General features: G+C 40.0%; 1 protein-coding gene across 4 annotated transcripts in view; it reads left to right on the top strand.

The window, feature by feature from the left end:
• Nucleotides 1-24,091, top strand: part of DOCK1 (dedicator of cytokinesis 1) — a 376,896-nt gene that overhangs the window by 232,306 nt on the left and 120,499 nt on the right. For all 4 annotated transcript variants that reach the window (XM_081863133.1, XM_081863131.1, XM_081863134.1 and 1 more), the window contains exon 29: nucleotides 4,534-4,628. In XM_081863133.1, the coding sequence (XP_081719259.1) occupies nucleotides 4,534-4,628 (95 nt within the window). The remainder of the gene's footprint in view (nucleotides 1-4,533; nucleotides 4,629-24,091) is intronic.

Raw genomic sequence — 24,091 nt, 5'->3', positions numbered from 1 at the left:
CTTTCTTTCTTTCCAACCCTTCTCCCTTAGGTCCCAATGCAGGTTACAGCATTGAACAGCCTTCTACAGCAGCTGGATATGCCAGTTCTGTGTCACATTGTGCTTATACTGAGTTAGTCATGATTGAATTGCGTTGACTGAATTTCTGATTCTACATTGTTTTAATGATTGTATTGTATTCATAGTGTCTTATATGTTGATGTTGGATACATTGATATTGTTTAACTAGTTTTTAAGATACCCATAAGCTGCCCTGGAACTGTCAGTGATGACTGAGCTTATAAATTTAATCAATCCATCAGTATTACAGTATTGTAATACAGTGGTACCTCGGTTTTCGAGTGTCTCAGAAGCCGAACGTTTCGGAACGCGAACACTGAAAACCTGGAAGTAATTGCTTCCGTTTTTGAACATGCCTTGGAAGTCGAACAGATTCCACTGCATTTTTTTCTCCATTGACTTTGCCAACTGCCCTTTGTGCCTCGGTTGTCTAACGTTTCAGAAGTCAAACGGTCTTCTGGAACAGATTACGTTTGACAGCCAAGGTACCACTGTATCCAGTAAGCAGTTGCATCAAAAAGTGGCCTTCTCGCGAAACCCAGCTGACATGCTTAGTCCAGATAAGGTAGAATGATTATTAACACATAGCTTGTCTGTTCATGTGAAGGGTGTCCAACCTGTCCTGGATGGGATGGCAGTTCCCCCAAAGAACGAGGTTCAGGTTTGGCTGCTCTTCTTTGATCCATTTTTGTCCGTAGAGGCACAGAGGAAGCCCTGCTGTGCTTGACCTCCACACCCACTTAAATGCGCTTTTGGTGTCCATGCCTTTTACATCCCTGGAGCTTTTTAAATCTGTTTAAGCCATTGTTTTATTTTTCCACTGTTTGTGTTGTGCAGCATCATATTTTAATATATTGTTCATGTTATTATAATTGGGTTTTTAACTTTCTTATAGGCCAGACTGTAGATAACAATAAGTAAATAAACAAAACACTTTAAGCTGGAAAAGCCCATGTTACATGGCGTGTAAAACATTTGAGAGCCTGATGGAAGGGTGAGGGGGAGCATATTCTTTCCTGTTGCACAAAATTGTAAATTGATAGGCAGGATGGAGTAATAGTTTATAATATTAATCATGCTGCTTTTCTGTGTCACAGCATCAACAAATTCCATTAAAAGAGGAGTAGCTGAATGCCTTTCCAAATATGCTCTGAACCTCACTCTTTTTTTTACACTCTCTCTAATATATTGTCATTCTGCACTGACTGTGCCGTAACATTATTACTGGTATAAGTAGGGTATTAGATCTGGTGTTATAATTATAATGCTGTTTTGGTTTCTTTGGGAGCTATCTTGAGTAGCTGTGGATGAGGCAAGGTGTAAATTTTTAAATAAATAAATAAAAAGGACATGCTGGAGCAGGCAAGGCTCATCTACCTTGTATGCTGTGCAGTCTTTGTTATTCCTGCCTGGCAGGCATTTGATCTGCCAGATGGAGGGATTTTAATGGAATTACCCCTTTTCTATTCAGCTGTTTCTAATCTGCTGGTGTTACTATTTTGTTGTGAGAGTGGTATTTTTAAAAGTTGCAAGCATTGTATGCAGTTTAAGATTGGGACGCAGGTGGCGCTGTGGGTCAAACCACAGAGCCTAGGACTTGCTGATCAGAAGGTCGGTGGTTTGAATCCCCATGACGGGGTGAGCTCCCATTGCTTGGTCCCTGCTCCTGCCAACCTAGCAGTTCGAAAGCGCGTCGAAGTGCAAGTAGATAAATAGGTAGCGCTCCGGCAGGAAGGTAAACAGCGTTTCCATGAGCTGCTCTGGTTCGCCAGAAGCGGCTTAGTCATGCTGGCCACATGACCCGGAAGCTTTACGCCGGCTGCCTCAGCCAATAAAGCAAGATGAGCACCACAACCCCAGAGTCGTCCATGACTGGACCTAATGGTCAGGGGTCCCTTTACCTTTATGCAGCTTAAGAATGTAAGATGAGCCTGCTGGACCAGGCCCATCCAGCCCAGCATCCTGTTCTCACATGTCTGTGGGAAGCTCACAAGCAGGACATGAGCACAGCAGCACTATGCCCACGTACGATTCCCAACAACTGGTATTCAGAGGCATATTGTGGAGGCAGCACATAGTCATTGCGGCCATTGATAGCCTTGTCCTCTGCGAATTTCTCTAATCCTCTTCTACAGCCATCCAAGTTGGTGGCCCTCACTGCCTCCTGAAGGAACAAGTTCCATAGTTTTAACTAGGCGCTGCGTAAAGAATTGCTTTCTTTTATTTGCCCTGAATCTTCCAATGTTCCCAAACATCCAAGCTTTTTTAAAACAAAAACAAAACTTGTTTTTGCCAGTCTGAGCACTTGGTCTTCTTTGGAAATCCTCTCAAAAGGAAATGATAAATAAATATGTCAGACTAGTTAAAGGAAATGAGAGGTGTTTTTTTCACCCTAGCACACTCCAGTCAGTATTTTCCCTCTTTTGTGGGCAGTGAGAAAAGATGGAAGACTAAATGTTCACCTTTTTTTTTCTGATGCAGCCTGGCTGGATTTCCCTTGGAAGAAAGTAGACAGGAAATTAAAAACCAGCAGTAGTACCAGTGAAAAGAGCATCCTGCCTTCATTTAAATTATTTACCCCAGATGGGTGGTGTATAAATAATATTATTAAAATTATTTATTATTATTATTATTTCCCCATCCCTTTGGTTATTTCAAGAATTGAGGGAAGGCAGAAAGGTGATTGACATCTGTGCCCAGTGAGCTTCACAGGGCAGGTGCAGTGGGAGAACAGGTACCAGCATTCCTATTCTTAAAATAAGGAAAACATTGTTATATAAATATATAAGCAATTTTATCCTGCTTTTGAGACAAAAAGGCTCCCACAGTGGCTTATGTAAGATAAATAAAAACAAGACAGGACTGCCTATTGCCTTACAGCTGAAGAGACATGGCACAAAAGGAAAAGGGAATGAGGAAGGAAGAGAAAAACAGCAAACTCAGGCACCATTTCCTTAAAGTATATAATTTCTTCCAATTACCAGTTGTAACGGAACCTGTTAGGGGGAACGCAGGAGCTCTGTCTGATGCATCCTGATGGAATTTAAGTGCTATTAAACTTGTTTTTTCTGATTACAATCTGAGAGCATTTAAGCATAAATGCAAACAGATTAAGCGTGTGTCGCTGAATCAGCAAATCAATACCAAAATCTGTTCCTTCAACTTCATGATTAGTAAAATATTCAAGTTAATCTGCAAAGTATATGGAAATACATCTTGCACGAAGCAGAAAAAAATATGAAAATCCAACAGCAGAAGCACTCTGTACAACTAATAAAGTATGAAATGAAATCTACTTTAAGAGAGCATGCATCTGCAACCATAAAATTTTCAGAGTTAACTATGTAGGTCCAGATCTGCCCCCATTCACATAAGCATAAATCCTACTGAAGTCTCAATTATTAAGTTATGAAGCAAGGTAGCAAGGAAGCAAACCGTTTTATTCAGAAGAAAAACATGCATCTAAATGAAAGCAAGACTCTATGATAATTCAGTCAGCAAACTATTTAGGCTGATCTAGAAAAGGAAATGTTAAGCTTTTACCAAGATACAGGAGAGGAAGAGTAGTAAAGTATGCAGTTTGATCATTTAAAGTGAGGACACATTTACTGAGCTTGTTAAGTATGTGCCTAGAATAAAACATTTCCCTTATGTAACGCAAACAACAAATGTTAACCACTGTCAATCACAAATTCTGCAATGCAAGGTCATTCTATTCTTGTCAAAATACCGTTTTTCACCAATGTCTTGGGTGTGAGTCATGACAGTGGTGACTGCACAATAGTCACTCTTTGAATTTAGCGATTTGATTCAAAATCAATGTATATGTGTGTCTGGTCCCACCCCCTCCGCCCCCATCTACTGAAACTTTTGGCCTCTTATGACAAACTCCTATTGGGTCAGAAGCTAATATGTTGCAACATAACATTAAAAATCTTGGCAAATTAAAATGAATCCGTCACATCAGCTGCACTTTAGCTCTTCATATTTTCCACCATTCCTTAAATATTAATCCAAGGCATCCTTTACACATTACATGGTTGTATTTTTTTCTTTTCAGTCTATATCGCTTTTGTTGTTGTGATTTTGCAATAAATTCCTGCAATACAACTTTGCTGCACAACAGTCTGCTCTTGGTACGGCATTGGCCAGAGCTGGTTAGTTCTGCTGTATTTGTCCAGCAAGAAGTAATTCTGTAATCTGGTCATCAATCCAGCAAGTTAATTATGTTCAGCAGTATCATATTGTGTAATCAAGTAATTAATTATTGTTTATTACAGTAACTCATTTATCACAGTAATTTATTGCATTGATTAGAGCTGGTTAGTTTTGCCATATTTGTCCATAATTTTTGAAATCTGGTCATTAATCTAGTGAATTTTTCTTCAGCCAGCTTCCATCAAACACACACACACACACACACACACACACACAACTCTTCTTCTTCTTCATATGTTTTCCTTATTTTTTCAGGACTTCTTGATGGAGACATTTATCATGTTCAAGAATCTCATTGGGAAGAACGTCTATCCCTCTGACTGGGTTATCATGAACATGATGCAGAATAAGTAAGTACAAATGAAAATCACTGAACATTGCCTGAAATTACTATTTCAATACTGATGTGTGTTGTATCTGCATGCTCTCAGTCTATTAAGCTTAGTTTTGCCTTTTCCAATGTGTATTTTTCATTTTGTTTAATGTTTTCTCAACAAACCATTGATTCTCTGTTGTGCCACAAGTCAAGGGAACGAACATTCAGGTACAGGTCTGTGGCGATCACACAGGGTCCCCGGACGTTTAACAGTCTATTGATCCCTGTGCGACCACTGTGCTCACTTCCCCGCTGCCACCAACCTGTTACTCTCGGGTACACACTGAGTCCAGACAGTTGTTAAAATTAAACCAAATAAACAAGTTTATTTTATAAGCATTAACAAGTTTATGGTTTCTCAGATAATTTTCTTGTCAGTTTCTTTACCAGCCTATACCTTCCTAATGCCTTCTGGCTGATTATCTCAACTGTTTGACTGACTCCTCTTAACTGATTCTCTCACTCTCTCACATCAGACTAGCCCAACCCACAGACTTATCCTCCCTCTCTCTTCTCTAACCCCAGACTGACTTCTTAACAACTCTAACTCTAACTCCTCCCCATGGGTTCCTATAGGTTAGTCCTTTTACAATTAGTTAACCCTTTCCTTATGAACCCAGTATGATGTCACACTCCTAGGAGGGCAAACGCCACAAGGTCCTTGTGTGTTTTCTCTTTAAACCATGAAACCTGTTTCTTGTAAAATGGATGTACCGGTATTTGTACTGTTGCAATAAATTCAGTGTAGGATGTCTGTTTAGAATTCCATTACCCTGACCTGTTTTAGCCAGACAGTCAAAGTCATTTATAGGATCCCACCGGTGAAAGGTGAGTACAGGGTCGGGACCAAAGGTGAACAAACTTCTCCAGAAGGAGCATAGTGTTCCCCCCCTCACCAGACATACTACCATTCCCCTAATACCCTTGACCACCACTGGATTTAATCAGATCTCCCCTAGTGCTACTGAACTGTTTGTTTGTATTTTCTAAGTGCCATTTAACCTTCATTCTAAATGAGTACATGAAAACCTCTTATAAAAGCCTACTGAGTGCTTCTTTTGTTACTAGCTACCTGGAAATGTTCTGTGAAAGGGGGCTTAAACATGTTATGGGAAGATTATCCCCCCTTGCCCTCTGCTCCGCTCACTTCCACATTTTCTGCAGGTTCTCAAGCCAAACTGCCAGAGTGGTATATTCAACACACAATAGGTGCTTGTATCAAAGTTTTGCTTTTGGAGTGCCTTCCTCAGATATAAGATTATTGCACTTGAAATCCTTTTTATGTGTGTTTTTATTTCTGCCATAGAGTTCAGCTGCAGCTGTGCCAAAATATTTAAACTATGGAGCCTTGGCAGAGAGGATACAAAAGCTTCTCTCAAATTAAGTTTATTGTGCCATAGAACTTAATTAAAATGAAAGCAGGCATATTTGAATTCTATGTTCACTTGTTATTGACAGACATCTCTTTAAAAATATATGTACATTTGGAGGTTTGGCCAAAAGCTTGTGTATGGTAGTGTACTTTTGAGTAGCTATTTCATGTGACGTGGCCCTCAATTTTCATTAAAAATTGATGAAGTATATTTGCACGTTGCCATGCATGGGATTATACTTTTTGGGATTTTAATGTGGAGGCTCTTCAGAGTTCTGTTTGCTTTGGCATTTTTACTGCATTTATACATGTAAGTGGCTGAGAAAGCTTTGAGAGAATTTCCATTTGTTATCCCACAGCTGTTTATGAAGCTGTTAGCCTATCACCTGTCCATTATTTCTTTTGAGGGAGACTCTGGGCAGCGTTGTCACATTAGTCATGAAAGAGATAGCTGTGGATAAAGAGGAAGAAAGTGAGCAAAACTCCGGAGGGTGCATGAGTTCCACCTGACACAGTTGTGCATGTTACAGTTGTCATTGGAAGATTGTTTTCTTGGCACAAGACAAGGGTGAGACTCCCAAGAGTGTATTTGTGTCTTTCAAAGGCAGTGAGAAACAGCTCTGAGGCTAGACTGGACAGGAGTTCTTGTCAATGCCTTGTTGTACTCATGTAGAAAGCTGATGAGGAATACAACATGTTTCTTTACCCCAAAATACCATTAATGATAAATCTTAGTTGCCCACAGTAACTGTCATCTGCTTGGCCACAAGGAAAATGAATTCCCCCCCCCCTTTGTACATATTAAGTGTGTGCTCTGTGACGCTAGTAGGAAAACTGTGTAGCCAGGAAGTTGCCATTTAAAAATCAAGCATTTTTAATTGTTGATCCATGTTTCAGGAAGTTAGCAACATTTTTACTAATTGAGGGAAATTAGGTGGTTGGTTTTTTTTATTGGAGCAAGACATTCTGATTTAATAACCTTTTAATGAAGGATTTCAACAACGCTAATGAGGAAATCAAGGGCAGGGAGAATACTCCAAGTCAGAATGCTTAGTTGGTAGATTGCTGGTACTGAATATAGATAAATACAACACCGCATAACATTGAAAGATGTATATGAATGCATGGTAGCTTTGTTCAGGTAGAAAGATCCCAAGACAAAAGTCAGTTGGGTGAGTTCTTAATTAAAATGTTTGGGAGCATCATTAGGCAACTTACTTCATATGCTGTACCATACTGTATAAAATGCTACCTTTGTCCCCTTTAATCATACTAGTCACTAACTCTTAGCAGAAGCATCTCAACAAATAATATGTCCACCAAATAACGGTTGTTGTTTGCCCCTTCCATTACCTGCTTAATGACAAAACAAAAATATAAAAACATTATTCAGTCATAGCTTAAACCTTTTGTTCCACTGTGAAATGTCAGTATTTACATTCATTTTTAAATGTGCATTGAAACTGAAAGAGTTTCATGTTGTCAAAAGTAAATGGGGCTCTAATACATTTAAGGGGGGTCACATTTCATTTTCTTTTTGTTTATGAGACTTTCACAGACATATACTACTTCTCTCTTTAAAACAGAATACAATATATCCACAGTGCTTGACATATCAGTGCTCAATAAGTATTTATGGAATACAGTATAATCTTTGAAATGTATGAAGTCACTGAAACGGGAAGTTCTGCTTAATGACTTAAAACTACAGGGTGGAATTCACTGTCTCACTAATACGTTTGTTCTGCCAGAGCAAGAATTGCTGCTTGCTAGACAGAATGATACCTCCTGTCCCCCTCCTCCCTGCCATGTGCTGTTTGGAGGATTCTTCTGACCTTCTAGATTGTATTTCAGGGAGGCATGGGCGTACATGAGGGGAGGAAGCCCTGTTGTGTTAGCAGAAAACTTTGTGCTGCTTGTGTACCATGTTAGTAAAATCTGGCCAATAGGTTTTTTGGAGTGGCAGGCTCATGCGTGACCATGTATATGGGCAGCACCGGGAAATAATTAAACAATTCAATTCAAACCTGGAAATGGCGGGAGAGAGCTGGAGAAGAAGACCCTCCCCAGAGCCCAAAGAGGATGTTGGTGATAATGGAAGCCCCCCCCCCCAAGACCAGAGGCACACTATGGCTTTGTTTACGCTGCTCAGCCGCCTCACCTAACAGCTGAAGTGCAGGGTAGCACAGCAGAAGCCACTTTCCCACATGTCCTTTAGCCTCCTGCCGGCCCCAGAGCTTCAATTCTAGTTGTGGATATTTTTGGAACAGTCTTTTTGGTATGGATTGAAGAGAGAGAGGGCATTTAACGGGTGCTCCCCACTTTATGCAATTTCACTTATGTGGGGGGGCTCCCCAAAACATAACCCCTTCGTAAGTAGGGAGTCACTTGTATACAGAATTCAAAACAAGTGTAGTCCCTCTTCCCCTTATCAGTACTTTGTTAGTGACCCTCATATTTTGAGCATTCTATGCTTTTCAAATTCTCAAAGTAATTCCCAACCACCACAGTGATAAGTAAGCATCTTCTGTATATCTTCTGTGCCCCTTACAACACTAATTCTTTGCTTTTATATATTACATTTTGATGGCACATCTTATTCATGTAAGTGTGCATAAGACTTCAGCCTTAAGACTCTGCTTTCTCTGTACATGACTTCTGTATGCACAGTGCTTGCAAAATCGAATTAACATCAGCTGGCTTAAAAAATTTATTCATCAAGGAAGAGGATGTAATTGATTTCCACTAGATTTTTGTCCTGGTTGATTGCTACCAATATGCTCTAGAAATGTTTATTTGGTGGTGGTTGACCGGATAAAGCAAAACATTTATCATCATGATTAAAAGGAACAGTCTCTGCCAATGCATTCTTGGATGACGTTCTCTGCATAATTGTCCAGAACATTTTGTCTTGAGTCATCACGCACTCCCAAATTTCCTATTGGTGTTCTCCTGCTTGTTAAATTCTTCTTCTTCTTCTTCTTCATTTTAGTATTCAGTTAAAAGATTTTACAGATACAATCAAAATAGATCAACAATGCTTGAACAGAACTTTCACTCTCTTTCCTACCCACATGTGCCCCAGAACACACACCAACCATCCAGGAAAGATTTGGGGACACTGCTGGGGATATATATGGAGAAGAGAGGGGACAGATTTTGTTGCTCAATCAGTTATCATTTTGTTTGTGCAATGCTTTAGTGGTATTCAACCCGTAGGGTCTGTTGTCTTCACATCAACACTAAACAAGAGCAGCTTCAACCATGTGCAACAGCATTATTTAGAAACATTGTCACAATCTGTCTAATGCTGAAGTAAAAAGTATATAGTCTATTGTACAATTCCTGTTTTGATTTCTGTCCCCTAGTGTGTTTCTATTGATGAATAAGTCAAAGCCAAATTACAATGGTTTTTATCATGATGGAATATTTGTAGACTGTGTTTGCTGTACATTATGTATAACATAATTTTTCTGTCAATAAATAAGAGCCCTTTGAGAAATAGCTGTTTACCTTTTCAAGCTAGGTTCCAGTTCCTATCCATTTTAAGAAATAAAAATACTGCTTTGTCAGTTGCAGTTGAGTTCCCCCCACCAACCTCTTTCTTTCTCCTCTCGATTAAGTTGGTGAGTTGGCCAAGATTGGTTCCGTCGTGACTGAGAGCTGACACAGCAATGCAAATTAATCTGGGGGGAAGGTTACAAAAATCATATAATGTTTAATGCATTCTGGAAGGCTTATAAATCATTAAGCATAATATACCAAATTCAAAAATGTCAACATTAAAAAAATAAAAAAATGATGGCAGCAACATATAAATGTAAATATAAAGTAAATGTAAAGTGGTATATAAAAAAAGCTCATAAAAAGGGCAGAACGGGGGTGGGGCATGCTTATACCTCTCTGCTGATGTGTGGAGGCCAGAAACTGAACCCCCATGCGAAATGGTTATTGATTGTATTGTTGTTTTCAGTGGCAAATTTCTGTTCAACATCACATTTCATTCTAGTCTTGATGTCAAGAGTATAGTATAGACGACTCTGTTGCTACAAACAGCAGAAAGATGCAGGAATGTGTGTGCTCTGCACTTAAATATGCACCCAAATGTCATAAACCCATTTATTAAAAAAGATGCTTTCTTGGAGCTTATTTTTTGGATTTTCATATCATTCTCGCTGTTAATTAAACATGTCCCCAACATGTGGGTGCACTGGAAACTTAAATGCATGATACACAAAATTTAATTTGCAGGACTTGAAGAACTATTGCTTATCAGCTCCTATCAGCAGCTCCTGTCAGATTGTAGCACATGGATGCTTGCTTCTGCTGATGAGAAATATCAATGGAAATTTCATTCCAGCGAAAATAGCAGTGACAGAGAAAGGGTTCTTGACAAAACTGCAGCAAGGGATGAAAGGGTTAACTTAATTTTAAGCAAACACCTCCCCCCCACACTGTTTGAATTTTCTTAAGTGTGAACATTAAATGCAAAGACACATTTAATGCCATGTCTAGTTTGACCCTAAATTGTAGGACAGAGCAAGTAGGATACGATGGGACAACCACCATGGGATTTAAGGATGAAGGGCAGTATTCAAATTTACTAAATAAATAAAAAAAACTCAACCATTTGAAATTCTGCTGTTATCATATTTTAAACCTAGAGTAATGATTTATGCCAAGCTTGATCCACTGCTCTGATACACTCTCCTCGACCAAATTTTCTATCACTTAATTAGCCAGGAGATGAAAATAACTAAATCCTGCATATCTAGCCAGGGTTGTCTCAGATCCTCTGCCTTCTATCTGCTGCCTGTACTTGTTCCATCCTCAGGCTGTTGTCCAAGATTGTGGTGTAGTGAGATGTCCCATTCTGCTAACCCATCTTGACCTTCTTCCAAGCTCCTCTTTAAATTCCAGATGGTGAAAAGAATACTGTTGTTAATACCTTGTATATGGAAAGCTGGGCAAGCGTTTATAGTGACCTCAGAATGACTTAAGATAATGGACATGGGAGTGCAGCCAAAACACCCTGGAAGATGCTTTATTTGTATGAAAACAGTGAATCAAGTAATTAACTCAGAAGAGTAGTAGGAACTGAACTCTCTGGGTATCACCAGTTGTACATTGAAACTTAAGAAATGTGGCCCACATTTTAACTATTCTTCACATGCCATAAATATTTTAATATATTTATAGATCTTAAAAACTGTGAGCATGATCTTTCTCTGTGTCGGTATCTCCTGAACAGATAAAGACGTTCCTGTTCCTCCCCTTTGGTGTACATGTTCCAGATGGGTGTGGTCTGTGTAATCATTCAGGCAAGCTTTCTATGTAACTTGACAGATCGGAAGGGATGCATACAGATCTTCTATTTCCGAGACAACTCTGCCATACATGTATACTTGGGGGAGTAGAGAGTAGGAGAAGTAAGCAGGGCTTTATGATATGGTTACCAGATTTTTTTCAATGAATCCGGGGACCCCCCCCCCTTTTTTTTTTTTAAGCTGAGTAGCAACAGGGAGTCAGTAGTGGGGATGGTGAGGCAAAAGACCCTGGGCCCAAGCACACATGCATATTGTATAAAGGTGCAAAGCCCTTCTTTTGCACCCTATGAAACATAAATGCGCAAAGTTTTTTTTAAAAACTGGGCAATGGTGCACCGCCCGCCAGTGACTCCCGAGCCTTCCCTGATCTCCTTCCCCCTTCCCCCTTTCTTTTGACAGATTAGGGGAGGCTCAGGAGTCATGGGCGGGAGGTCGTTGCCCAGGAGGGGCTAGCCTGGTAGTGCAGTTGGCTCTGGCTGGCTTCAGGAGATGCTCGCTGCCGTGGCACAGGAAAAATGGCGGGTGCCACAACAGCAGGCAGCGCTAACAGGCTGGCTCCGGGCTGCTGAGGTGGCAGCTGCCACGTTTCCTGGGGACAGATTTGCAAATCTGGGGACATTCCGGGATGGAATTTGTCCGGAGACAGATTTGCAAATCTGGGGACTGTCCCTGGGAACCGGGGATGTCTGGTAACCCTACTTTATGAAGCTCTGTGTGGATCTTTTTGTGTGCAGACTAAAATACTATAATGTTTGTATGTGTAATATACTAAATGTTTGTGTGTAGAATAAGTTGTGATGATGATTATCATTATCATTATTTTTAAAAGAATCCTAGCTTTGGAATGAGTTCCACAATCCCTTGACCTTTAGCAGAACTTTCCTTTCTGTTGTAGCTGTCATGTTAACATTTAAAAGTGAACACACACATTACGTTGTTTAGATCCTTATTTCTCCTGGTGCTTTTTTTATGTACACCTAACGAGAAAAAGAAAGAAAGAAAGAAAGAAAGAAAGAAAGAAAGAAAGAAAGAAAGAAAGAAAGAAAAGGAAAGCTTGGCGCAGTGCTTCTTTCAATTGGAGTTACACAGCAAGAGAAAAAAGGCTCCTAATCCAAAATGTTATCTTTGACAGTCAAGATTGAGGCAGTTTTCTGCTTGACATTAGTATCCTGTTGATAATGACATCACATGTGTTCTTAGGGACTTAGTATTCTAGCAGCGTGTGGACTATAATGGATCTGTTTCTTAAGCCATCTATTTCCTAGAACTTTGATTTATCGTAGCAAGCCTATAAGTGATAACTCTGTATCAATGAAATTGAACTTGTCAGAGGTACTGTTGTAGAGATGAGATTCAGAAACAGATCTAAGCCGATCCCTTTCCCTTCTTAATCCTTATAGGCTCCCTTAGTTTCCACATTAATTATTTAAATTACTTAAGCCTGCCACCCCACAGAATAGTATTTAGCGTTCTTCTGCCCTTTGGACAGTGTCTGGTATCATTTGAGCAGGGCACCTGCTTCCTTGGTACCGGAACTGGCCTTTCTTGTTAAGTCTGTGGATGGCCATGCTGAATCTACAGCTATTAGCTTATCACTTTCTCAATGTCCTCAATCTTACTGGCATTTTAGAGGCTCCCACATTTCACTTGGTTCCATGAGGGTCAAGTGAGGACAGAGCAGAAGGGGGAAAAGGAGATTCAATGGGATGTGGAAGGGCAGTTTTGAGGATCTCAAGCATACGGATAAGATACAAGTGAGCTTTAATCTGAGCCTCAGTAATTTCCAAAATCATTATTGGGGGAATATGATTTTGACTGTATTGCTAATTTACTCATTAAGATTTTTTTTATTTTGATGCTAACCTGTTGCGCTTTATTGGAGAGGTTTTCCTGGTTTTTATCTTTAGTGAAGGTGGTTTCCAAAGATACCATGTGTGCTGTAAAAGGTTGTGCCACATGCTTAAGAGAGCAGGTCTAGCTTCTCAGGCATCCTCAATATCCTGTATCATCTAATTTTGAGCGGGGGAGGGAACAGTTAACATTCCTCTTCCCTCCACCACCCTTCCAATGATATAGAATCATAGAGTTGAAAGGGACCATGGGGATCATCTAGTCCAACCCCCTGCAATGCAGGAATATGCACCTGTACCTTATGGGGATTGAACCTGCAGCCTGGCCATTATCAGCACCAAACTCTAACCAACGGAGTTTTAATCCCAGTTAAACATGTGAGTGGGAGCAGTGCAGGGGGAGGAGAGGCTGCCTTTTCAGAAGTAGGTTTGTCCTTGAATCTTGAAGGGTTACGGATCAAAAGTTCCCATTGTTTTAGCAGGAGCTTCTATGCAAAATTCATGAGATTCTCTTCTAAAACAACGGGAAAAGAGCCTCCCTTTTAGTAGTGCCTTGCAAGGTGTTTGAAGGCCTGACCTTGGAAGTTCAAAGCACATTGCACATGATGTCATTGTGATAGGCAGGTGAGCAGCCCCACTCACCTGACAGATATGGCCCATACAGCCAAAAGGTTTGTCCCAGAATGTACCCAGCACATTCCTATGACATTATAGTATATTGCAGAAGAGGATCAGTAATGGAGAAGCTGTCCTGTGAAGCTTGCCCAACAGTGCTGGTGTTAAGATGGAGGGAGAAGCAGCTTGCCAGGTGGGGCAGAGCTGGTACGCTAGCTTCCCAGCAGGTGCGTTGCTGCTGCTTACCGAAAAGGAGAGGGGCAAGGCAGCAGGGAGACTGACACAATGCAAACACACTGGCAGGTGCAGCAAATTGACTCCGCTGATGTGCTTGCATGGAGCCTACCTTCCCTCCCATCCTCCCCAATAAGCAATAGTGACTCACGTGCTGGATAAAACTAGCGTAACGTCTCTGCTGCAAGCTTCCATGACACATCAGGGTTTCCCATAACAAGATTGCATCGATTGCTAATTGAACTAGAAATGAAAGTAAAGATTGAACTTGAAATGTAGAGGATAAATGAGAGTAAAAATCTGCTTTGCAGGAAAAACCAGCAGCTGGAACATTTCTAAAACTTGAAAAAGCAAGGGGGGGGGACTGACTTCTAAATAAAATGCATCCTACACAATCTGATATTTTTGTGCTTGTGCAGAGAATTAATCAATGAGGTGATCACAGAAATGGAGTTGGAAGCCTCTGTGTTCATTAGTGATTTCTTCTCAAAGATTGATGAAAGGTATAATATTTTCAAGACCTTCTGAATGTGAAATGTATTTTATGAAGCTAATGAGATCTATAAAATTAAAGTGTTCTTTAGTTCAGTGAACTTCCCATGTATATCCCTTCTTTTTATATATGATCTTTTGTGTCTGTATTGCTGGAGGGCTCAGCTGCTACTTGATCTTATTTAGTCACATTCTCCAGTACTTTTTATTTATTATTGTCAATGCTTGTTCTGCTAAAATGGTAATAAGCAAATCGGGTGCAGCTTAAATTCTGAAATATTTGTGTCGTAGAATATTTACATATTAAACCCCATTTCACTATACTAATACAGAAAACTGAGTTTGTTGATGACAGCAAGGTGGTGGTTTTGGAGAAATCTACTGGTGTCATGAACTGGCAGGACGACGGGGAGGAGGAAGAGGAAAAAGAGGACCCCAGCAACAGGTGTAGCCCAAACTGAAGCAAGCAGGGAATGGGGAAAGAAGTACTCACAGGGTAACAGAGGATAGCGAGGGGATGGAGGTTAGTGCACCTTAACCAGAGCAGCAGGACCCAGAGCCAGAGGGGCCATTGTCCCGATGAACATGGGCAGTTTGAGCAGACACAGCACCTCAGCTCTGCTTTCCTTTCATACTTTGCATACTGATTGCAGCATCTGGGCTCTGAGGCATAGGAGGCTGGCAGGTAAGGGCCCACAGCCCAGCTCCCTGGTTGGCCAGGTGGGGCTTATTAGCTCTGGGAGGAGGTGTGTGATTCCTCAGTAGGCTCAGAACAGGTGAGGGTCATGTGCCTCATCAAGCCCCGATGCTGCAATCAGTATGCAAAGTATGAAAGCAGAGCTGAGGTGCTGTGTCTGTTCAAACTGCCCATGTTGATGGACCTTGACTTGGATGATGCAGGAGTGTGCTTCAGGTTTGGCTCTGGACTGTGTTCTGACAGCTGGACTTCAGACTTGGCTACTTGAACTGACCCCAGGCTGCGTTTTCTTACCTTTGCTCGTGCGGCTTGATCCCTGGACTTAGACTTGACATACTGCCAGGTAGGCCAGGGGTTCAGGACTACTGGACTTGTATAGGTGGGGCAGGAGAATCTCTGAGCATTTTTATTCCTAAGGGATCTGAGCCCTTTATCTAAGCTATGTTCCCCGGTATGAGTGTTTCCAGATGAATTGCTATTGTTCTATTTTTGTTTTGTCCTAGTCAGCAAAGATTTCAACATCATTTAACAAAGGGAGGCTTCTTCTGGCCCACTTACTTAATTGCATTATATGGCAGTAGATGACACTTTCAGGAAATATTTTGCTAAAATAACTTGAGAAACATGCTGTCTGGGAAGACAGGGATCTGTAATATACCCAGCACTTCATTCAGATTCAGGGCTTTCCCAAACATTGTTTGTCCCGTGCCTAGAAAGCAGAGGTCCAAGAGATTTTTCACAGTCCTGTGCTTTTTAAGCACGACTCCAAGTGCTTTTCCACTGGCTGGATTGGAACAAACATCAATCCACAGAAAACCTGATTTACATTTGTTCTGATTAAGCGGTAAAGAGTGGATTTCTCCAGCGAAACCTGCAGGCCAAGCAGAAGTGTGGATGAGCCCTAAGTCAGGAAAATATTGCCATGCATATTTAGTTCACTGTACATTTAATGCTTGAGAGTGGAGGAATGCAGCTATCTTGTTACTAAAATTAGGGTAAATAATTGAAACATGCAGGAAATAACTTTAGCAGAGGAACTGAGGTGAAATGTTTTCCCTGAAATGTTGTATTATTGAGTGGATTTGTATTTAAAATAAATAAATAAATGAAGAAACTGTTATTTCTTTTTATGGGTCATAGTTAATATTCACCTCCTTGAAAAACAGCATGCAACTGAGTCAGTCTTACAATACTGGAATTAAGCTATCTGATACTGTTCTTTATATATTGGTTGACCTGGGAATTTTTATAAACCAAAGAGCACTGCGATTTTTAAATTGATAGTTTAATTTGTGAGTTTAATTTTTTGAGTTTGGACCCATCACACCAAAAATTGGATGAAGCCATGTTTCACTCAAAGTGACAGCCAGCACCTGAATGTCAACAAAAACTTCTGCCTCCACCTTGGAAATCCTCATGCAAAGTCAGGTAATGATATCTCAAAAGGATTCTGAACTTAAGAGAGAACAAACAGACAACCCACTTTCAAAAATATATAGTAGATTAGGTGTGGCGACCCTGTGGCCCTCCATATGTTATTGGATGTCTTTCAGCCTCAGTTAATATGGGACACAGGTGGCTCTGTGGTCGAAACCACTAAGCCTCTTGGGCTTAACAATCGGAAGGTTGGCAGTTCGAATCCCCATGGCAGAGTGAGCTCCCGTTGTTCTGTTCCAGCTCCTGCCAACCTAGCAGTTCGAAAGCATGCCAGTGCATGTAGATAAATAGATACCGCTGTGGCAGGAAGGTAAACAGTGCTCTCTGGTTTCCATCACGATGTTCCATTGTGCCAGAAGCGGTTTAGTCATGCTGGCCACATGACCCTGAAAGCTGTCTGTGGTCAAATTTTGGCTCCCTCGGCCTGAAGTGAGATGAGCGCCACATCCCATAGTCGCCTTTGACTGGACTTAACCATCCAGAGGTCCTTTAACTTTTTTACCTTTTAATATGGCCAGTGGTCAGAGTAATGAGTTAGTCGAACAACATATTGTGACCCACAGGTTTCCCATTCCTCATTCCTGATATAGATGATAAAGAAAAGCACTGAGGATGTGAAAAGTGCCTTTGCTTTTGATCACCATAGGGATACCGCAAATGGGGGTTAATGGTGAGCTATTTGGGAATGCACTCTCAACCTCCCTGGAACTAGCCCTATCTGGTATGTCAAATTTCTGAGTATGGTTGTTTTTTGTTTTTTGCGAAATCAGCTTGAATACCTCTGAATTAAGTGAAGCTTTGCAAGAGCTTGTTCTTTATTTATATAAAGCAAGCCATTGAACTGGTGTTAGTCACATTGCAAGCGTTGCTATTTTTCACTCTGTCATAGCAAGTGTCAGGAGCAAGAACGCGTTGATGTGTTTGTTACTTAGAAAAGCTATGGTGTGAACTAAGTAATTAAATAGAGGCAAATGTGTTAAATTAAAATAGAACTACTTCAGAAAGTTTATCATAAGTCATTATCAGGTAGTAGCTATTTCTGAAAAGTGGCTGCAATACTTTACTTGTTTTTCCAGGGGCAATTTTCACTATATCAGTACAGGAATTGTACAAAAAAGATGTTTGTAACATTTTCTGTTGCTGATCCTTGGCATCATGGCACAGGAAATTAAGTGCTGTATTACCATTCAGATTGTCAGAATATTAGGATTTGTTCACAAAATCAGGATAACAAAGATAATCAGAGTTTATTCACACCATCTTCTTTTGCTCCAAACACCATACTCTTATCTGGTAATAGGTTCTTGTGTTGATGATAGAAATAATGAGGAAATTAGAAAACATGGGCAGAGTTCCCACATATACACACATACACACCAGTCTGGATTCAACTGCATCAGTTGAAATTTAGTTGGAGAAAAATTTGCATAGAGGAATCTTCTGCCTCCTTCCCTCTCCTCACCAAACACAGCTTGCAGCGTACTGGTTGCTTAGAATGGCAGGCCAGATTGCATGTTTAGAATGAAAGCAGTGTAGGTAGATAAGGCCCAGACCCATAAGTTGCTTGCTTATACCTGGGTGGGAAGTGGGGGCAGTAGAAAATTCCAGTGAACTCCATGGTGATTCTCAGTAGCTAGTAACTCTGGCATATAGATTAGCCCTATTTTAGGCTGTATTAAGAGGCACATTGTATAAACATCACTCAGTTCTGCACTGGTCATTTCTGGGTACTATATTTTAAGAAGGGAATTGACCTACTGGAATGTGTGCAGAAGAGTGGAACCAGATAGTGAGGAGCCTGGAAACAAAGTCCTATGGGGAATGTTGAATGAGTTTGGTATGTTTAGCATGGAGAAGAGAAGATTAAGGGGGAGACATGGTAGCAGCTTTTAAAATATCGGATAGGCTGTCACATAGGAGAGGAACCAGTTTTGTTCTTCATTGCTCCAGAGGGCTGGAGTAGAACCAGTTGGTGGAAATTTCCGGGAAGCAGATTTCAGCTAAGAATTGGGAAAAGACATCTTAAGAGTAAGAGCTGTAGAAAACTGCCTCAGGATGTGGCAGGCTCTCCTCCACTGGAGGTATTTGAGCAGAGGTTAGAAGGCCATCTGTCCAGGATGCTGCAGTTGTATCCTGCATTGCAGATTTTGCCCTGAGGATGGACTAGACAACTGCCGAGATAATTTCCATTTCTATTATTCTAACGATTGCCTAATTAAGTATGCCAGTGCTTTCTTTTTTCCTCTCAAGACTAGAAAATTCTATAGAAAAAAAAGCAATGCTAGATATCATGACCAACCTTGTGTTGTGCCCCCCCCCCATCCTTTATTTGAACACCCTGATCTTAAGGAAGAGTTCTGTATAACTTGAGGCTGTGATTTTAATACAAGTTGCTCCTAATTTGACTTGCTCTGTGATTTTAACAACGAAGTAGGTTAAGCATTCTTCCATCTTTCAGAAAAGAGACCCAATTTAAGATGATCAATAAAAATAATATGCATTTTCCTTGCAAATACAAGATATTGTGCTGGGGGGGGGTTAAAATTAGTGGGGAAATAAAATTGCAGGGTTTTCTATGCCCATATTTTTTTTTAAGTGAAAGTAAATTTATTCCTTAATACTTACATCTATGAGGCCATTAAGAAAGTAGATGGAAAATTATATCCAAAAGAAAATGAACTGCAAGATTGCCTCCTCTTGGGGCAAATCAGTTTTAATCTTCCAAAGCTATAGTACTTTGGCTAACTGCCATATTGACTGCTTTTTTGCTGATCACGAAGAGTGAAAATGACTGGGAAATATCAGAGGCATAGGTGCTAGTGTTTCACATTTGTATGCACCAAGAATATTACTAGAGAACATAAGGAAATGAGTTTTCTGATGATGGCGCTAAAGGAAAAAGGCTTTAAACCTGCTCTATGTCTTAAGCATTTTGAACAACAACAAAAAAAGAACTTGCAGAACTGTCACAGACTATTCTTTTTTTCTACTAAACTAGACAAATTCTATGTTGCAAGAGCATCAGGGTGAGCATTTTTAAGCAAAGGGACTTGAGGGGAAACTGAAATGCTTACATGTAAACCTTACCAGGCCTGAAAGTTCTTGGTGTGTGTTTTTTTAAAAAAAACATGACACAAAAGGCTCACAAGCCTTCTCTTGCTTATGATGGGGTTGTGCTTCTTTTCTCCAGTCACACTCTTATTGGTGTTTGAAACTGCTTGGACACAGGTTCTTTCCTTGGGCATTCTGTAGTATGTTGCAGACAAGCAATGTTGGGTTGAAATAAACGACAGACGAATGGCAAGTGTCATATGGGAGGCATCTCTCGAACATGTCTCGGGGAGTCCCTTTTATTGAATATTACAGCATTGCCACATACGTGCTTGTTGCTGATTGGTCAACACAAATACAATGCAAACAATGCAAAGGTTGCATATAGGCATTAATCATCAATAGATTAAAGGTTGGGAAAGGGAACACAGAATTGGACAGTCGTGAAAACCTCCTTATTAAACTATTACTAGTGATTGATATAGCAAGACTTAAACTATTACTAGTGATTAATATATAGCATTCATCCGTAAATGTGGTCAACCAAGCACTAAGAACAGGTCAGGATGCAATGTCTCATGAAGTCAATGTGGACTGAACATTCTAGGGTGATGAAGGAATGTCTCAGCTTAAAATGGTTTAGCCAGAGTCATGTGTAGAAGCAAAACTTCCCATCAAAGCAATTTCTCTTTCCCTGTATAGAATGAAGCAGCAGTGAGTGACAATTTATTTTTTGGAGCTTTTGAAACTTGATCATCTAGAATAGGGGTAGCTGAAACAGTGCTGCCTGTCATGCCCCAGCCAGAATGGCCAATCAGGGGAGATGGAATTTGTAGTCTAGCAACATCTGCAGGACCACAGGTTAGCTACCCTGAATGCTAGAGCCAAAGATGCTCGGAGACATCTCAAATTTCCACATGTTGCATCAATTCTAATATTGATAGGTGCATTCGGGTATTGTTCTCATCACAGGATACTAATACACACTTTATATTAAGCAACTGTTTCATAGTGTTCGGCATGGCTACACAACAGCCTTCAGTTTTAACTACTAATTCCTGAATAATATCCAGCTTCCTCCACTTGTGATTCAAGTTCATATCCATTCCCAAGCAATCCTTACGTTTTTGATTAATGCTTTTTTTTTTCATTTGAGGCCTATTAAACAAGTTTTTTAAAAATAATAATAATCTGGACGTCTCAATTTTATGATTTGTCTTCATTCAATCAAATTTTATGCTGTTTTTATTTCTTTGTATTGTATGTTAAATATTTTATTTTAGCCATTTAATTTTTGTAAGCCACCCAGAGAACATTTCCTTATGGGTGGTTATGCAAAAAAATTGTGTGTGTGTACACACACACACACACACATATATACACATACAATAAAATGAAGCTCAGTTGGTGGTTTTGGAAAAATATTTTTTTAAGCTGCATCAGTGAAGTTTTGTGAGGATAAATGAGATGTTAGCAAAATAATTGCTACCCTGGAAAGTAGCATTCAGAAAACATAACTATAACAATTATATTACCAATGGAGTACAGTGTTTTGAGATACTGTTTGTCCATACCAATGGAATCAGTCAAAGTATGTAGGATCTTAGACAACCAGTCTTCAATTTTTCCTAATACTGCTGCTACTGCAATAGTTGTAATAGTCATATTAATAGTTGTTGTTAGAATTATTCGGTTACCTTAATGAAACTGTGATAAAGCTACATATAGTCCTCTGAATCATTGCTTTAAAAGTAGTCTTTTAGCTTTCTCATCCTATTGGAACAATGATATTTCTGTATTAATAGCCTTTCCTTCTCTAGTAGTTTCACTGGATAGTTGTTTTGAAAATGGAGCTCTTTCATTCTCTTGAAGAGTAGGTAGGACTCTGGGTCATGTAGGCACTGTGGGAAGGCAACACTGCACAGCCTTCTAAAGCAATGTGATGTGTCTGTTAATACCAGATTCCTTCTTGATAGCTTGTTTCTTAATTGCCTCCTTTATTTATTCAGTTTATGTTGCAATTCAATCTGAGAGACAGGTAATCATTATAAGAAGGATCAACAAAGATTATAGGACCCATCTGATTCAAAAGACAGCCTGGAAATCTCTAAACAAGCATTCTCATTCTCTTGAGTAATGAGTTTTCTGTATCGTTTGTTGCTTAATAGATCAGAAATAGAGAAGGGTTAGTTTTTCCCACCCCATGATGGTTTTTTTTTTTTTAAAAAAAAAAAAGCTTCTGCTATGCTTCTTTGGCCAACAGAGAAGACTTTCAAGCCAGGCAGCAATTGGAACAAGGAGTTTGCACTGTGTTTCTCTAGAAGTATTGACCATATATTGGTGCTTACACCATTTGAACTGGCCAGCTCATTACAAATCTCTCTCCATTTCAGCTGAAGTGATTTTGCTGTCAAAAACAGTGAAGTGTGTGATTATTGAGTGAATCTGGCAGAGAAATTGGCTGATTAAGTAGTATGTGGGAAAGGCTGCTAAGAGTTGGTGTTTTGGGTGCCAATAGAGAAGGAGTTGGGTTTCCTTTTTGGTTTTCAATGTCTGAAGTATTTTTGTCTGATATGCTAAATGTTCTGCTCAATATGTCAGTGTTGCATGTAGAAGCAGGGTTCGTGTGTTAATCTATTTTCTTGAAGTCCCTCCCTTGTGCCTTTTCCCTTCTATTGTCAACAGTTCAGTGTATCAGATGACTATGGGCAACATCCTCAGATGAAAGATTAAACCATTGGTCCTATAAAATCAACACATGATATGGCTTGAGTTTAACAACTCATTGCGCACAGCATGCTTGTGTTGCGCAGTGGGAATTTATGCTGGTCAGGTTCACAAGATATTCTAAGTCAAAGCTTGGGCGCTTGGGAAGTGATCTGTGCAGTGCTTCCCAAATGACCAACAGCTACCTAGTTGTTGGGCATTTGGGAAGTGCTGCACACCAGGCCAAAAAGCGTTCCTACACCTGGCTTAGTGGAACCACACAAACATTTTGGCTCCAAGAGCAAAGCTTCCAGCTACAGTACTTTGTTCCTCCTCCAGAGAACAGAAGCAGTTTTGCTCTTTGTATGCCCCTTCCCTGTCTATTTGAGGTTTGGGCTCATTCAAGCATTATTTTACTGAGTTGGTTTGTGTAGGAGATCAGTTTTCACACGAGATGTTGCTTGATCAAAAGTGCTTCAGGTGTTGGAAAAAATGTTCCTAACTTGCACCAGTTCAGAGTGAACATTTTTATAGGTAAGTTTCCTCTCTGCGGCAGTAAATTTTAAAATCGGACACTGTGCTAACACAGGGGTGCTTTTAAACAAATGCCTTTAAATGGAACCAATATTGCAGGAGGATCAGCTTGTAAGATAGCACTATTAGAGTGACCACAGCTCTATGTTTTGAACACGAAAACTGGCAGGATGTTTTTGCGCTTGACATCCATGGAGGTTAAGCTAAACAATTTAGGAAAGTGAGTGGTTTGGGCTGTGACTGAAAGAGTTGCATGGGCATTATGTGATGTGGATTGTCTGGCACTTAGTTCTTGTGCCAGACTCCACATCACATAATGCCCAATTTAGGAGACTTTTGATCCCAGTAAATAGATGTATACAGGCAGCATATTTCAGGTTTTGAAGCAAATCCAGATAAGAATAGCAAATAGCATAAATGGGCTATACCTTGTCTGTGTGTGAAGAGCTTCCAAACTTTTTACTTTTTACTTTTTTTTTTAAGAATTCCACTCTTTGGATTATGTAAGGAGTTTGAAAGAAAAAATTCTTTTCCTTTGAGTAAGATTTCAATAGAGGAGAGAAAAGGAAGGCAGTTTTAGGGAAGGCTTTGGACAAAGCAACTATATTCACATGTTAGATACTTTCCAGCTGTTCAGATTGATGATAATAGGAGATACATTTGTGTGCCCCTTTCTTCATATTCTTTTAAACATGTTATCAACAATAGAAATCATTTTAGTTGGTGAAATGAAAATTTCCTGATGTCAACTGCATCTGTATATTACCTTAGTTTTTTATGTAAATATCTGAGCAAAATGTAGCTGTAAAGGAAAGAAAAGGGGGGGGGGATAGCCCTTTCATGGCAAACTAGTAACCAGTTTGCTATTTCAGTTGCTGTTTTAAAACATCATATGATGCCCTACCTGGTTGTCTTGGCTAGGGTGCAAATTCTTTCTTTTCCTTTTAAAAGGGCTGTTTAAATGTCCTGGCCCTAGACCATTTAGGTCTCTCGAGTCAATACAATAACTTGAAATGATTCTTATTCATAAAGTTATAGCAGTACTTTCAAAGGCATCCCTGTGCAGAGACCATAGCACTGTCTATTCTGGAGATTACTAGAACATGAATGACAGTGACCAAA

This window comes from Podarcis erhardii, assembly GCF_964252035.2.
Source record: "Podarcis erhardii genome assembly, chromosome: 5".
Taxonomy (NCBI): Eukaryota; Metazoa; Chordata; class Lepidosauria; order Squamata; family Lacertidae; genus Podarcis; species Podarcis erhardii.
The sequence above is the reverse complement of the archived record's forward strand: the minus strand, read 5'-3'. Positions and strand labels throughout refer to the sequence as shown.